Raw genomic sequence first — 18,580 nt, 5'->3', positions numbered from 1 at the left:
AGGTATTTTAGAAATTTTATTTTTTCAAATGTGACATTTATTTTGGAACAGAGGAAGTATTATCATTCCGTTTGTAACAATTGATATAATTTTTCTCTGTCAAAAACTATTTGTTTTAGACTATTTATTTATTTATTTATTTTCCATTTCCTTGGATCTAACATTCCATGCATGATATTATGACAATATATTATTAATGTTTTACTTTACCATAATATATTGTAAGTTAATAAAGTTAAGAGACATCGATCATGTCATACCATGTGTTTTTCCCACCTTTTTCTTGCCTAATATTCCTATTGAACTCAAGGTAAAATCAAAGTTTAAACAGTGTAAGTGAATAAGAACTTCACCTAGTAGAGACAATTTTACCAATTTTAACCTTCAACTGTTAACGTGATGTTACTAGTTTACCAAAAAGTAAAGCATCTTTGAGCAGAAGAAAATTATTACCCCCATTGACTACATTGCCCTTGAAGGTGACTTTACATCCTCATTATCACCTTTATAAAAAAGCTGCTTCAAGTGAAATTTATTAAGCTCCTGCACAGTCACAAGTATGGGTATTATTGTCTATTAAAAACACATCTATGAAAAATATTAAATAGTCATTATTTCATTGAGAATGAGTTGGCACTGTTAAGAAATCACTTTATCAATAAATTATGGTCATTCATGTTACTTTCTATTTATTAAAATTTACAGTACATTATATTATTTTAAAAATATAAAAAAAATGTTATTTTGTTTTGTTTTTTCATCATCATAAAATAACTCTTTTTTTAGTCTTCAAAAATATTTCCATTTGCACAAATTTAATGTTGTGTTGATGAACAAAATTCCACAGGACAGTGTCACATGAACTATTTTTAATGACAGGAACAATACATCACTAAATTAATAAATCAAATTAAATATTTTTAAATTATAATTAATGTGTTCATTCATTATTTGAAAAAAAAATTATGTGGCATTGCCACATGGACAATGTTAGTTAACATATTAACCTAACCATGGGATAATCCGTGCAAATATTAAGAGGAATAGATATATAGTACAATTTTTTTAAGACAACTAAAAAACAAAATGTTAAAACTGTATAAAAGTGAAAAAAATAGTTTACCCAATATAAAGATGCAAAAAATTCCTCCACCTTTTTTTATATGACAGACATAAAATGTAAAAGTTTTATTTGATTTGGTGGTGAAAAGTTTTTTTTATAAAAATTGCATGTATAAAAGTGAATTGATATATGATCGCTTGAATACATTTATATAAAAGTGTATTAAATAATAAATTTTATGTTAAAATGGTTGACAAATAATTAGTATTTCAATTAAATGAATGTAAGTTGATAGTTAATCTTTAATAGGAATATTGTTTTTATACTTTTTTATAATGTATTAATCTAATTAAAAATTTTATAGTTATAAATCAATAAGATTAAAATAAAAAAAGAATTTGATGTTACAAAAAATTGTAAAACTAAAATTTTAAATTTTAATTAAAAAACTTAAAAATATCTAAACATTTCAAAATGCCTCGGGAAAATCATTTTTGGGTCTATTTGTAATCTATAAAAAAATAATATACAATTTTAGTATAAATAATTTGATTCGATTTTAGATGTCTTTTTTAAATTGATTTTCTTTATTTGAATATATGTTGACTAATAAATCAATAATAAAAATTAATAAATTATAACTATAATAATTTTATTAATACTATAAGATATAATAAAATAATAAATTTAATACAAAATACAATATATAATATATAGCATATTAAAAATTAATATTACCTAATACAGTCATCAAATATTCTTGAAATATATGAAAGAGTAAAAAAATTAACGTAGTTTATAAGTATATTAATATTAGAAAAAATTAATTTTATATATATATACATATATATATATATATATATATATATATATATATATATATATATATATATATATATATATATATATATATATATATATATATTAGTTTAGTTTAATTTTTAAAATAATCTGAATAATATTTAGAAAAATATTCAACTATTATTAATAATATTTAATTTTATGCAATTTTAAATAATAACTCAAAATACGAGTTTAATTTTAATTTAGGTCAATTGATTTCAACCTCTAAAATGTAGAATGCAAGTGAGATTGAAGATAGAGAATAGGAAGCTTACGTGTGTATTGGGGGGCTTGGCCAGTATTTATGCATGCAAAGCAAAAATTTACTGTGTAAAGAAATAATGAAAGTTTTTTGTTTCCTTGTGGGGATATTTCCTTTTTAATTTCTCCATGGAGCCCATTTGTGTGGGATCAAGTTTCGAGCTTTCTTATTGGGTCACTCTCTTTTTCAAACTTCATAACTCAGGGCTATTACAGACAATCACTTCTCAATATCAATGTTCGAATCATACATATACATACATAGCATTATCAACCCAGTGTGTGTGAGAAGAGAGAGAGAAAAAAAATTAAAATAAAAAAATATTTAATGTAAAAGTTGATTTTTCAAAAAAAATTAAATAATAAAGCTGAAAGTTTAAAAGCAAGTTAAAAGAAAGCTGAGAGGATACCGAAAGGAACATAGAAAGAAAGAGCTTTTGTTTTTCTTTCTTCTTCTCCTTCTTCTCTTTCTCTTCTTCTCTCTTTTATTCATCTCTTCTTTCACTATAGCCTCAAAATATAGCTACTATATACTTATAGGCTATTCTATATCATATACAAAAAATTATCCAAATTTCTTTGCTATATTCAGTTTAGAATTATCATGTTAGCTAATAGCTTATCTCCTTCTTCACTTCCATCTTCTGAGCCTTTTTCTTGCAATGAAAATGGTACTTCTTCCAATAATAAAAGAAAAAGAAGACCTGCCGGAACACCAGGTTCGTTTTCATCTTCTTCAAAATTATCCAAAATTAACTCAGTTGGTATATCCTTAGAAATTGGACCAGAGTTTCTAGTATTATAGAACAGAAACTCTGGTCCAGAAATAAAAATTATTTTATAACATGTTTTTTTTATTAATATTTTTTATTAAATAAAACTATATGGATAGAGGAATTTATCTATATTATATGTATGAATTAGAATATTATTTTTATGTAATTTAATAAGTATAATTTTTTTTATAATTAATTGTTTGATTTGATGCTGATGCTAATGCTTATGCTAATAAAAATTATAAATTTGTATTGGATGGAATAGATCCAGATGCAGAAGTGGTGTCTCTCTCACCCAAAACATTATTGGAATCAGATCGTTATGTATGTGAGATCTGCAACCAAGGATTCCAAAGGGACCAAAATTTGCAGATGCATAGAAGAAGGCATAAAGTACCATGGAAATTACTCAAGAGGGAAACACCAGTTGTTAGAAAAAGAGTTTTTGTTTGTCCTGAACCAACTTGTTTGCACCATGATCCTTGTCATGCTCTAGGTGATCTTGTTGGAATTAAGAAACATTTTAGAAGAAAACATAGTAATCATAAACAATGGGTTTGTGAAAGATGTTCCAAAGGTTATGCAGTGCAATCTGATTATAAAGCTCATCTCAAAACTTGTGGTACTAGAGGTCATTCTTGTGATTGCGGCCGCGTCTTCTCAAGGTAATTTATTCGATAATTCATCAATTCATAATTTTTCTTTTGAATGAAATCTTTGTTTTCATCTTTCCATTCATTTAAACTATCTGAAAACTCAAAATCGGTTGTATAAATTCATTTTTTTCATTTTCATTCATAAATTTATATATTTGTTCGTTCGAGTTTTCTGAATTATCTGGAAACTCGTGAACCGAACAGATGTATTAATTTTTATTTTTTTTCAATTATTGACATTTTTTTCTATGATTGATTCTTGATTCATAAAATGGTTTTTTTGAAAATAGATCTAGCTAAATAAGGAATTGTTTTGAGAATTTTGCTTTGTACTTTATGGGAAAGGAAACAAATATTTTTCTTTAATTTTTTTGGTGATAATTTTACACATTGTCTAATGATTATAATTAAATTGTGGAAACTTGGGAGTTAAGTTGTTTTACTTGAGATTTGACTTTAAAAAAAGGAGATATGTTTTTTGGAAGAAAATATAAAGTATAAGAAAAATGGAAGAAAAATTAAAAAAAAAAAATCAGAAATATATTTGATTGATGGAACCTTAATAAAAAAAATCTCTTTTCTTAACAAGATGACACTGTTCATTGACAGTTGAAGAACACAGTTCCCAATGCTCCGTTTTCCGTTGGTTTTATAACCGTTTTGTGTTTTCTTCAAAACTCATTCTTCCATTTTCATTCTCTCTACACCAATAACAAACAATTCTCATTTTTTCATATTATCATTTTTATTATTTATTGGTTTATTTCATTGGCATTTTAATTATGTTTTCTTCAAAAATTACTATACTCTTATTGAATCTCTCATGAGAGTTCTTAGACTTTGTTTTGTCCTTTTATATTTTAGTGGAAACTAGAACCTCTTCTTCTCACCCCACCATTTGAAAAATCCAGTGGTTAGATACCTTTTCCAAACACCTTTTATATCCACTTTTTCTATTGTCTCTCTTCCTTTCTACCTTTCTTCCTTTGTACATTTTTATCTATCACTTTATATCTAATGAAAACCCTTTTTATGTTTTTCTTTTTTAAATCTCAATATATATACTAGCTTCTTTAGTACTACTAATTTTCTAATACTAACAAATCTTTATTTTCCTCATCTTCTTCTTCATCCATGTGTCTATTATTCTTCTATATTATTGTTAATGAGGACGATAATAACGCATGGATTAATTTTACATATCTGGATTTAAATATTTTTTGTTAGAAAATATGAGTAGACTGATGACAGTATCTCTGACAGAACTGATGTTTTTTATGGTTATATTTTTTTTTTTAGGGTTGAGAGTTTTATTGAGCATCAAGATGCTTGTAACATGGGAAGGATTCATAATTCAGAATCTCAACCATTACAAACACCAACTGCATGTTTATCAAGAACTGCTTCAAGTCCAAGTCCATCAAGTGAAACAAATTTCACCAATTGTCCATGGCAATCAAGGCTTCAAGTAATGCAAAATTCGATAAAAGAGAAATCAATATTCATGAACCCTATTATCACTCCTATTACAACTATTACACCTTCTCAAATAACTTTGTCCAAGAGCAATAAACTTGTTCTCCATCCAAACTTGGATCTTCAACTCTCCACCACAAACAACCCCAACAACGCCAATGTGAGTAGTCTGGCACCAGACACACCTTCGATCAGAAGTATCAGTGCTACAGAGGCTATTCAGAAGGTGAACCGGTCAACTCAGTTGAATCTTGCAATAGGGTCATCAGAGATGAGTCATCATGAGAAAAATGAAACAAACAATTTCAGAAACAACTCGTACTCATCGCCGAAAGAGAGTAGCAATAGCAATGAAAAGGTTCAATCAACAAACAACATGGCTTTGTTTAAGGTTCAAGAACAAACAAAGGAACAGCTAAGGATAGCCATGGCTGAAAAATCTTATGCTGAAGATGCAAGGAAGCAAGCAAAGAAACAAATAGAAATGGCTGAACAAGAATTCAACAATGCAAAGAGAATCAGACAACAAGCACAGAGTGAACTTGATAAAGCTTATGGATTGAAACAACATGCAATGAGGAAAATCAATTCAACTATGCTTCAAATCACTTGTCAAGCTTGCAAACAACAGTTTCAACATGAAGATAACTCTTTGGTGTTCAGCTATGTTTCTTCTGCCATAACAACTGAAGGTGGTGAAGTAGAAAATGATGATGGAAAAGGAAAAACAACTAACTAGATGTTGTTAGATATATCATCATCATCATCTTCTTCATCATTATATTATATCTTTTCTATTGTCTTCTTTATATTTTTCCATGTCCACTTTTTTTTGTTCTTAAGGCTAATTAATATCTTTGTGAATTGGTATACCATGGTGAAGTAAGAGTAATATATATGTTGGTTATGTAAGTTGGGATTAATTAAATTAAGGGTGGAGAAAAAAAGAGTGTATTAATTCATGTAACTTTAAATAGTTTGTGAGATTTTCTTTGTTAATTAAATTTGTCATAAATTAATGCAAACAATAATCATAAAAAAAGGTTTCACTTATGGTTTATATATTATATAATTATATTTTTTTATTCATTGTTATAGTTAAGATATATTTTAAATAAAAATATATTTTTTTATTGTTATAGTTAAAATAAAAACTTTTAAGAAATTTTTGTATATATAACCTAAATTACTAAAAAAATTATAATATTGCAACTTAAATTGTGGTTGTAAATATTTTTTAAATAAAAATAATTTTAATTTTAATTTTTTGATAAATTTTGGTTATAATTTGATAGTGAGTGATGATAAATAATTGTTAAAAATAATAAATGTAGGTGTTTTTTTTTTGGTTTGAAAATGCAATGAATAAGGGTGCAGAGGAAAACACTGAAAAAATTTCTACCTTAAAGTTTAGGTTATTTTGGATTATGTGTTTGGAGTATATGATAAGCATTAATTAAAGAAGAGAGGGTACTGACAAAAAAAATAAAGAGAGAGAGAGAAATAGAAATAGAAAGAAATAGTGTGGTTGTTCCTTTTAGGTTCTGGCAAGATATAAATGTGAATAAAAAGCAATAAAATGCATGTTTTTCAGTGCCACTGTTGTCACAGACTCAGTCGTCACTTTCAAAGGCTTATAGAGAGACACAAACAAATCTATGATGATGATGATGAATTAACACACCTTCACTTATCTTTGCATCAGAATCAGGGCCATGGCAGAAGTGGGCGCAACAGAGGACCCAGAATTAAGACAGAAGAAAAATACAGCATCTTTTCCTTATTATGCAGAGACCATTCAAACATTCAAACATAATTCAATCACTCTTGTGTCACAAAAAAAATACATACTCACTACTTCTATTTACTATTTACTACTAACTCTGAATTAAATTACTATACTATATACTATTATATTCTATATTACTCCCTCCGTTTTTTATTATAAGTCGTTTTGGAAAAAAAGTTTGTATTTAAATATAAGTCGCTTTACAATTCCAATGAATAATTAATGCTACTTTTCCTATTATATCCTTAAATATTTATTATTCTCTCTCCTTTCAATTATATAAATTTATCTTCCATATGTCATTAATGAAGGATAATTTTGTAAAAACCTTCCTAATTTCTCATTTTCATACAACAATTATTATTTTTCTTAAACTGTGTGAAAAGTCTAAAACGACTTATAATAAAAAACAGAGGGAGTATATATTATACAGTTGCAAATCGTAACTCAATTGAAGAAGTCGATATTTATAGAATAAATATTATTATTAGAGTTCGAGCCCTAATTTTAATATAAATATATTTATATGTCTGAGTTTTTAATAGTTATGATTTTGTCTGCTAAAAAAATAGTATATACTATAAGTTATAACCATATAATTAAATCTAAGACTTAATTAAGTGTAGTTTAGTTAATTCTATATAAGTTTTTATTTTCTGTTAGCATTATTTTGTGCTATTGAATGTAAATTTTTATTAATCTTTAATTTATATATAATGTTTAATTTTTGCATTTGTGAAAAAAATATATTTAAATTTATTTAAATATCACATTTTTTCACAATATTTATGGTAATTATATGGTTTGTTTTTAATTGTACTATTTTATTTATTTTTTAAAAAAATGTATATGTTGTGACTGAATTAATATAGATTAATCACTTATAATAATGAGATTTATTTAAGGAAAATAATTTACAATCAGAAAATAAAATTCTTTTAAAAAAATTAATTTGAAATCATTTTATTGGGGATTTATTCTATGTTTTATGCTATTTTTTGGAAAATAAATATGGCTCTATTCAACTCAAAAGATTAACTTCTACTTTTTTACTTGGAGAAACAAATATTAGTAGTAATTAGTTTTATTTTATACTTAATGGAGAGAGTTGCTAACCCCTAGATTGATAGTGTAAATAAACTTTTTTGAAATACTATTTTTATCTATTTTTTTCTAACCTAGTTAAAGGTCATAAAATAGTATAGTATATATATACTAGCACACTCTCTCCTCTCATACACACATGCAAGATGTGCAACTGGATATTAGATTAGAAAAAGCTGTAAGTAAGAAAAGCCAAAGTCATGAGCAGGTTAATAAAGAGTCTTTATATAATTTATATAAGTTTCAATATGAGTTAGAAGCTTTTTCCCTTGGACCATGTGCTTCTTCTCTCTTGTTAATGTATCGTTGTAATTGCTAGGCTAGCCTCAGCACTTTTATCTGACCACCAATATTGATGTACAATTATTATGAAAGTGGAAGGTTTGCAGAATCAACTGCCTAAAGGGGTCCTTTTTGTAACTTGCCTTTGGATCATTCACACATTAAGTCTATAGTGTGGTGGGTGGGCTTAATAATCCAATTCTTGTGTCAATGAATAACTAAGTACTTTGGACCAACACAAGTTGTTGAGGCTAGAATTAGGGTTAATGTGATGATTAAGGTTGAAATTTAGACGAGTTGAATGTAGATGGAATGGGTTGTAGCGTGGGATTGGCTCTTTGACACATTAAAATGTGGTGGATAGCATCAAAGATATATTGATCTTAATTTATATTTAAGGGAGGAAGAAATAAATATATTTTTCTTTTCTATCCGTTCGTCTAATTTAAAATTGTCAAAATAGACTATATAATTCTTAATGAGTCAACTCGTGTGACCCTTAGATTTTTAAGGTCGAAAAAAAATATAATATTATAATATATATTTAAAGTGTATTATTTGAACTCGATTATAGAAAGATTGTAGGTTACCCAACCCCACACATATAGTTTATCTTCATTATAAATAAAGTAAATCACATGAAATTTGTTATATAAGTATATTACTTTAAACTTGTTTTTAAATATAATATAATAAATGTTTAAAATTATTCTAAATAATACACAAATATCTAAAATAACATAAATTAATAGAATATGAAAAAATTATAAATTAAAATGTGAAATAATTAAATATTAATTTGATAATATTAATATTTAATATTTAACATAGAAAAATATAAAAATAAAAGTAAGAAAGATGTGAAAATTCAATGTGATTTTTGAGTGAAACAACATAAATAATTGTATAATTTTTAGAATTTTTAACTACGCATACTAAATAGACTACCCGTTCTTCATATGGGCTATCTATAGATTTTGAGAATTTCTTTTTACACTAGGTGGTGGTGACAAATACTCCTGAAAACTCTAAAATGTTCTTCGGAGATACATATTCAAACATATCTTATGCAAAATTTTAAGGCGTTTTGGAAAACATCTTGTTTTCATTTAAACGTTGAATTTAAACATTCAGTGGTATATATTCAATATTTTACCGCTGCTTGTTTTTACCGATTTAATCGATTTTATGTTTCAATGGCGTTGATTCTGCCAAATTAATTTATGCTTCTGATTCTGCATAATTCCGAAATACATTTTTGAATTGTTGAAAAAAATTATTAGGGAATGTTACGGATATGCATCTCCGAAAACTTTTTTTTAAAAATTAGAGATGAATTCTGAATTGTATCTCCGAAACATGTCCTGACACAAGATATGAAATCTTGGGACCAGTTAAATTGATCTAAATCTTTATAAATAGAGTCTCAATTCTTCAACATCACACACCACAAATCAAAAATATGCCTCTAACTCAAACATATCTTCATCTTGCTTTTGTTTACTTCAATGGTGCGAAACCGCCACTTCAATTTAGGTTCTCCGAGGACACGCCGCTCGTCGAACTCATTACCATACTCAATTCTCTTCTGCAATATCCAAGAAATCAAAAGGTTGTTAAGCTCGAGTATCATTCACCATCACTCGACACTTAAGGAAATGTCCAGTTCACCCAGTTTGCACTAAAGATGGATGGCAATTTAAAAGTTATTTAGAGTACTTTTCGCCGATACTTCACTAGAGTCTGATTGAAGCCGATGCGGAGATTCAGAGATCTGGAGAAGATGTCATTAAAATGTTGTAACGTCCTCAGCTACTCATTTATAGCAATATGTAATGTTAAATTTCAGTTTTAATATTTATGTAATTTGTAACATCTATGTTAAATTTATGTTAAGTGTTTTTGATTTTTTGGTTTTGTTTCTGGAAATTATTATTGAATAGATGTAACTCTGAAATTCATCAATGAGTGAATTCGAATATGCGTCTCCAAAAACACCTTTTATAAAACGAAGTGTGGTGCGTTCGGAGATGCATCTTCGAATTCTGGGGTAAAAAAGGAATTGTGTCAGAGACCCCTAAGAAGATATAAAGGTGGAAAAAGAAATTCTTTAGATTTTTAGAGTCGAATTAAATAAGTCTATACTAATTTCGGGTTCAAATTTTAAAGTCCAAACTCTATATTGTATTGGATTTTTTGAATTGACTTAGAACTAGTTTGTGTTGAAACCTTTAATCTAATCCACATTCTTATTACATCCAAGATGTATATAGGTTTCTTCGATTTCATTTGGAACTCCTAGTGTTTGTTTGCTCGTGATCAATCTTTTGGTTGAGAACTATATAGAAGTTAGAAATGTTATTTAAAGTCAAACTTTTAAAAAAAAATTGTATATTTTAATAAAATACTATATAATATAGTCCTAATTGTTATGCAATTTTTTTCATATATTATCATAGCAAAATTCAGTATTTTATTGAAATAGATAAAAATTCAACTTTAAATTTTTTTGAAATGTCTATATCAAACAAATTCATACTAGACAACATTTACTTAGGTACTTTTTAAAAGAAAAATAAAATAGAATTAAATTTTTGGGGATATTTAGGTCAAATAGATTATCTTTATTTTCGAAAAGGGGATCAATTATTTCTATTCATGTTATAAAATTTTATTTGTTGCAAACTTGTAAATAAAACCTGATATAGCATGTTAGTTGATATGGTCCTCCATTGTATTAGACCATGAATATTATAGGCTCTATAATTTCTATATTATATTAAAGGTCCTCACAGTACTAGGCACATAAGAAAATGGAAACAAAACAAAAAATAACGGACCTAGGATGCTACATATATTGTACAAACCATGTACAATTTCATAGACCTTCTTTTATTTTTTGTTTTATTAACATATCAATCAGTGATTTCCAATCACAATTGATGAAAAAATTTAATTCTAAAATTTACAACATGCTTTTCAACAATTTGGCAAATTGATTTTGCAAAAGTGGCAAGTTCTAGAAAATTTTTGTTTTGTTTTGACAAGTCTTGATATATCATTGAGGTTATAAGATAAAGATGTAGTGAAGAAGAAGAACAATGAGCATTTTATTAGGGACCTCACCCAAATGAAAAAAGTAGATAAATTAGAAAAAGAAAGAAAATGACCCCTCCATAGATAAAGCATTTGGTGTACCAATAATATTGTCTTGGCATTATTTTGACAAATATGCGTAAAATAAGGGGTATCCTATTGAATTTGGAGGTGATTGAGGCCTTTAGAAATAGTTCTAATGTTAAATATGACTCAACTATTTTGAGTGTGCATGCTTACTTCTTTTGGTATAGTGTCTAAATACATTGGAAATCTTGATCCATCTATTGGGAATGTATTAGATGAGGAAAAGCTATCGAATTATTTCTTGTTTGAAAATGTATAATATGACTATATGATTATAGTTATTATGATACCATATGATTATAAGATCTATCATGGATCATTATATACAAGGGTCATGGACATCTGACTTGTGAAAGAAATGTACCCCTCAAAAAAGTTATAGGACCTCGGCATTTTAAACAGATGCAAATTTAAAATAAAAATAAATAAATAAAAAGCTACTTTCAAATGTTTTCTTAAATATTATAAGGTATATTCATTTATTTCTATGAAGTTTGTTATAAGGAACAAAAAAATTATTATTATTACTTCCAAAAATAGTGTTTAGACATGGTTTCATGCAAACATATGCATTTAATTTCATTATTTCTAAAATTGATTTCTATTCTCAAAATTAATTTCAATCACTCAAGATATTAAAGATGACCCATACTAAAAAAATAATGCTATCACTCAACATATACCTTTGACGAAGCAAAGTTATACTAAAATTTATTGATTTGATGTTATATAGTGTGATTTATCTAAAAGTTTCTCAAAATAATACGATCTTTATAGAGAAACATCTTTAAATACAAAGGATTTAGAAGATAAAAAGTATTTTTACTTCTTAAAAATTGTATTTTGTGATGTCTTTGATTTACACATGTATTTTCTCTTACTGTATGAATAACCTTATTATCTATTTGAGTCAAAAGTGGCTTGAGACTTCATACTCGTTACTTAGATAGAAGTATTTTTGTTACTGTTAAGAGGATTTTGTTATGTCGATGGTGATTCATGGATGGTATTCTATTGTATCTTGCTACACACGAAATAGTTAGTTTAGAAAAATGCAGCAAAATAATGAAATCAGAGATCGATGTTTACTCAAAGCAAGAAGGATCTAAGATCCCTAGTTATCTACGGATGTTGTGGAAAGATTTCGCAGGCAATATATGGTTTTTCAAAAGTATCAGCAAGCAGATTTTAGTGTCCATATACTAAAAAAATAACATCCTTTTTCACACTATCCCTTAGAAATAATGCCTAATTTCAATGTGTTTTGTGCATGAGTGTAATAACGGGTTCTTGGTGAGGGTAAGTGCGCTATTGTTATCACATTTAAATGGAATGCAACCTAATTCAAATCATAATCTAATAATTGTTGTTTTACCCATAAGCTTATGCACAACAGTTACCGACGTATGACTACATATTTGGACTCAGCGATAGAAAGAGCAACTTATGTTGCTTCTCTATATGCCAAGAAACCAAACAGCTCCCAAAATTATGACATGTTCCACTAATTCTCTTTTTGTATTTGATTTTCACCATGGAAAATTAGAATCAAATAAGCCTACCAAGATCCACCCGCTAACCTTAGGAAACCAAAGATTATGGGTTGAAGTACCATTTATATACCTTAAAATTTGTTTTACAAACTTAAGTGTGATTCTCTAAGAGAAGCTTGAAATCAAGCACACATTCATACGCTAAACATAATATCAAGACGACATATAGTTAAATAAAGTAAATATCTGATAATACCTCGATACTTGATAATGGAAATCTCTATCCCTATTTCATATTTGTCAAGTATGATATTTTAATCCATTAGTGTGTATATGGATTTAGAATCCTTCATTCCATACTTCTTAATAACTTTCAAGCAATATTTGGTTTGGCTAGTAAATGTGTCTTTTCCGATTTGGTTGATTTGTAGACCCAATAAGTAGTTGAGGTATTCCATTATGGACTTCTCAAATTCTCCCTGCATGATACTTGATAAATCTCTACACAAAGACTCATTATTATACATGAATATAATATTTTTTGCGGGAGAATAGGGGTGTCAAATGGTCTATAAAGTGGGAAGGTTGAATAGGTGATTCTCCAATAAAAAACCATTCTAAGAAATATTTCTTCAAAAATTAGAGTTTATAAGCAAATTGCAGAATATAAACGAAAGCGAAAGATATCAGAGGTTTTATAAAATGTATGATTGAATGAATATCACAGTTAACTTAGATTATCAAAGATCACAATAATTGAGAAAGATGAAGTTGCTAAAATAAGCAATGATTCAACAATTAACACAATCCAATTTTCACACAAAATTCAAATTGAATTTGATTAAATGAATTATCAATCTAACAACAAAAGTTTGTATAGTCATAATTGTATGAGAGAATATTCAAATGACTAAATTTATCTCTGACCTACACATTACATAATAAATCACTATAATCAGATTAAGCCCAACAAGATGTGATTTCAAAGAAAGCCATAAAGAACCAAAACATGCAACCTATACAAAAAAAATTAAAATGAAATATGGAAAAAGAATATTACATCAAGGTTTACACTAGTTTATCGTATTCGTCTAATGGCGGACATTGAAAATTCGTAGTCCTCAACTATTTTGACAATTTTAGCTATTTATACAGTTAAGGAACCAAATGTTGAAATCAAAAACATAATTAACTATTTCAATGTGAATATGTCCTTCTTCTATTATAGACAAGCCACGCAGAAAAAATCATATGACCTTCAATCAGTCTTCATCATCCTCTTACTAAGATCCAAGACCCTCTCCAAGCATTCATTTTACAACGATCTATACTTTGTCCTACTGGTGCCTTGTCTAATCTCTTTGCTTATCTGAAGGGACAGAAACTCCGTACCTTTTTTTTTGTAAAAACCTTTAATTAGTTCTACCAAAGTTTTCAATGGAGAAAAAATTCTTTTATTTTTGCTCATGTTGGATTGTTAATTCCCAGCAACATCACTTAATAATAATCTTGATCTGCAACTCGAGAGCTTCACGGACATAAATGATAAAAGACTTTCTTTCGTAATAGATCTCACTCTCTCTAAGAATTGGAAAGCAACCAATTCATGGTATCATTCTAGAGGTTAAAGATGAATGCAGATTCAAATAAATATTGTGGTTTGTTGTACTTTGAAATCTAAAAAACTTTGTTTTAAAATAATCTCAAAGCTATGATGGTATTATGTACTTGAAAAAATGACACAAAATTATTTATATATGTGCTTGAGATAGATCATTGAAAGTGGTTAAAAACCCAGAGTTTGATCATTTGATTTGAATAAGTGATTCAAGCCAGTGATTTTATTTAATGAAATCTCTGATTCGAATCTTGCTAACAAAAATGAAATCTTAATTTTGAAATGAATTTTTTATTCTAGTCATCCTTTAGCTTGATTCCAATGAAGCTTACCTCTTATTTGAGTCAGAGAAGATTGTGATTCGAATCACAATAATAGTGGAAATTATTGAATTTTCACATTCATTATTTAATTTGAATCATGCATAACTTTGAATTGAACCATACTTCTAAAATTTATTTTTATGTAAATTGAAGTGTATGTTTGAATCTAAAGTTATTATGATAGGAAAAATTCATTCATGTGTTTCTTAACCCAAATAATCAACTAATTTTATGGAACCATATTGCATCAAATTATGCCTAAAGGTTCGATTTATGCATGAAAAACATGTTTTAATGAATTACACTCAATTCTAAGATATGCACAAAACCTAACTTATATGAGACTCAATAACTAAAAGTGATAAACGATAAGATAGAAACTAAGACAAGAAGCAAAACCAAACCATAGAGGGTAGGGCAGCTTCAATATTATCTACATAAATCTAAACAAAAAGAATATCTCACAACTACGGAAAATACATTTAACAACGGTTGGAAAGTACATGTCATCACGGGGGTCTAGGTGTTATTATGTAGAGTGTTGTCGTAAATGCATTACTTACAATCACGGGTCCTGGGACCGTTGTTGTATTATAGAAAGCACACGCGATATCACAACAGTTATTAATCCAACCATTGTGATAGACCTAATGGGCCCAAGTTTGATTCTCAGCAGCGGCATTTTTTAAACATAAATTACAATTCATCAGGGTTACATTATATAATCGTTGCGGACATGGGAAATTGTGGGATATACCATTTTAATCTCAAATTTATTTAAAGTGGTAATTAAAAAATTCACTACCATCACCACTTCTTATAGTGGTTATTTTAAATTTCAGTTAGTTTTGAATAAGCATAGTAAATCTAACAAAAGCTTTAAAATTTTCTTCCTTGTGAGCTAAGAATATTGTCCAAATGAATATAGTAAAATCATCTATTATTATGAAACCATCATAATTTCCTCCTAGCTTTTAGTCCTTGAGGGACCAAAGAGATCTAGATGAAGAAGCTCGTGGGATTTTGTTGAGGTTACAAAGTTATTTATTTAAAAGAGGTTCTTGTTTGCTCTCCGATTTGGCATGCATCCCATAGTTTCTCTTTACAAATTTTTATCTTAGGTATAAAAGTGACTAGATTATTAGATTTTATCTTATTATTTAAATCAAAGTGAAGATGGTCCAAATGTCTACGCCAACCAAGAGTCTTCACTCTGAACGCCTAAACACTTGTTACCATTATTTGATATATCGTCTAGATTAATCATACATACATTTTCAATTATACAACTCTCATAAAATATCTTCTTATCATCTTTATGTTCTATTACAAGAACCTAGGACATTGAAAGTAATATTGTACCTTTTTTTGCATTATTGACTAATGCTGAGGAGGTTATGTTTAATCCTTTTCATAGACAACACACCATCAATGGTAGTTTTAAAGGGATTTCCCACAACATCATAACCTAATATTTTATCTCGATTATTATTTTCATAAGTGATGTAGTCGTTCTCTTGATGAAATCAAAGAATATAGATATGTATCCTGTCATATTCCTTGGAAAACCACTATCTATGAACCAAATTTTATTTGTAGTTGCAAAACATTCCTACACAAAGAACAAAATGGTAATTTAGGTCTCCAACTTATATTGGGTCCTTAGGGGTTAATATTGGTACTTTTATGCACCCACATCATAATCCACTATGGAATTTAACTTTTCTAATCTTATATTAAGGTCGTATTTGTCCAGTCTCACAATAATAATGACAAACTATTTTATAAGAGATATTTTTTCTATTCTTCCTAGTGATGTAGGCCTTTCTTGTATTGTTTTCTTAAGTCTTATTTTTCATAATTTAGACTTAGAGAAACAATAATTGAAGTATTGGAGAGTTGTGTGATTTGTCCCTTTAAGTTTCTAATTTTAATTTTCAAATTTCGAAAAGTCTCACACTAAACTAATTCTAATTTTTCTTCTAAGGACTAAGGTATGAGGAATGCACATTAGATTATTCATAAGAGATGCATAGTCCTCTTTTAGAGACTCTATGGCACCTTTGAGTTATAAGATTTCTCCCTCAAGCCTAAAAATTATTTTCTTTTGGAGAGATATTTTCTAAAAAGTACTTAACACACCATCATATGTTTCATGGAAAGCATTTGACAACCCATTATAAGAAGACATAGAATGTGATTAAAAATCACTTAACTCTAACTATTTGTCCTTGTGTTGTGCCATAAGTTATAGATGGTCTATTTTATCTTCATGTAAATTATTGTTAGGAGAAGTATAATCTTTATCGTATTCCCAAGAAATATATGTCTAAGAACTTGTTGTAATGCTAAAAGCAAGTGTGTAAATTATCGAATCCACGTTGACTGGTTGTGTTTTAAAGATCATTTTATAGTTTCTTTGATTCTAAGATAAGTTTTGTTTAGATTTTCAGGTTGCAAAAATGAAATAATAGAAAATAAATTGAGATTTTGGTATTAATAGTGAGAAAATTTGTCGTGGTTAGATTTCATCATCTTTATCCTAATGTATAATCATTCGTAAATAATATACCCTTATACTCAGCTATTAATACTCCCACGTGTTGCTCTCATCACATATCATTTATCATTCAATGTTATGAGATCAGTTATATTACCTAATAGACTATCTATTTCCCTATTAACCAATACAACAACATTAAGCTTCAACAATGATTGGAGATATCAATGCACCTTTTCACAAATTTCTTTATACGTATGGAAGTCGAACCTAACTCTATATCTATACATTTGCATCCAACATATGAAAACTTGGATCTAATATGACCAATGCCTCTCGTATGTTAATTCATACCATGAAAATATGTTTTAAGTAGCGAATCTAAAACAAGCATTAACAACGAATAATCATCAATATTAAAGGTTAATTAGATTTACATAAAACAACACGATCAAAATCAATATATAATTATAAAGATGATTGCACCTAACCACAACAAAAGAAAATTAAACATGCTTACCCATTATAGTTTTACGATTAATCCATAGGAGAAAGTATGTGAACAACATTGACACTGATTCCTTGAGCAGCACTCTTTCCTTTTATATAACGTTAATTTTGATGTAATTCAATACATAGTAAATCATTATAAACCCTATTAGATTAAAATCATGATGAAATTAAAATACTCAAATAAAATAATCACATGAGCTATAATTCCACTTCTCATTGTATTCCACGACAATCCACTTTCATTCATAAAGTTTGGGTTATGATTTCATTTGCAAATTGTCTTATGAACCACGACTCATAGTAGTGCACTAAATTCCCTTAAATCCATCATACAGTGTCTTGTTTTTGAAGAAAATCCCTATTTGTTTTTATTCAAAGTTGCAATCAAAATAATTAAATTTCTACTCTAGCATGCGTCAAGAAACATTTGCACTATGTATCACATCTAAAGATTGAAGTTGAATTATCTATTGTCGATTTTTTTGCCACATTCATGTAATCACGTGTTATCAGCCGTTAAATCTTAATCACACAGTTTAAAAAAACAAACTTGTTTTATTTATAGTTTCAAATTTACTACTTTTAAATCATAATGGTTTGATTTTAATAGAATGGCTATCAATGCTTGAATGTGTGACTGCAAAAAAACTTCAATTTCTAAAGTTCCTCGTAAAAAAACATAAACAAAAAATCAAATTTT

The 18,580-nt window shown here is 27.7% G+C and overlaps 1 protein-coding gene across 1 annotated transcript; it reads left to right on the top strand.

Moving 5' to 3' along the window:
* The first annotated feature begins 2,510 nt into the window (after positions 1–2,510).
* On the top strand, positions 2,511–5,900 carry LOC131594473 (zinc finger protein SHOOT GRAVITROPISM 5-like). The gene is made up of 3 exons (XM_058866617.1): positions 2,511–2,886; positions 3,209–3,608; positions 4,899–5,900. The coding sequence occupies exons 1-3, from the start codon at positions 2,772–2,774 to the stop codon at positions 5,812–5,814; spliced, it is 1,431 nt and encodes a 476-aa protein (XP_058722600.1). The 5' UTR covers positions 2,511–2,771; the 3' UTR covers positions 5,815–5,900.
* Positions 5,901–18,580: the final 12,680 nt, after the last annotated feature.

This window comes from Vicia villosa, linkage group LG4, assembly GCF_029867415.1.
Source record: "Vicia villosa cultivar HV-30 ecotype Madison, WI linkage group LG4, Vvil1.0, whole genome shotgun sequence".
Taxonomy (NCBI): domain Eukaryota; kingdom Viridiplantae; phylum Streptophyta; class Magnoliopsida; order Fabales; family Fabaceae; genus Vicia; species Vicia villosa.
This window is presented reverse-complemented; position numbering and strand designations above follow the sequence as displayed.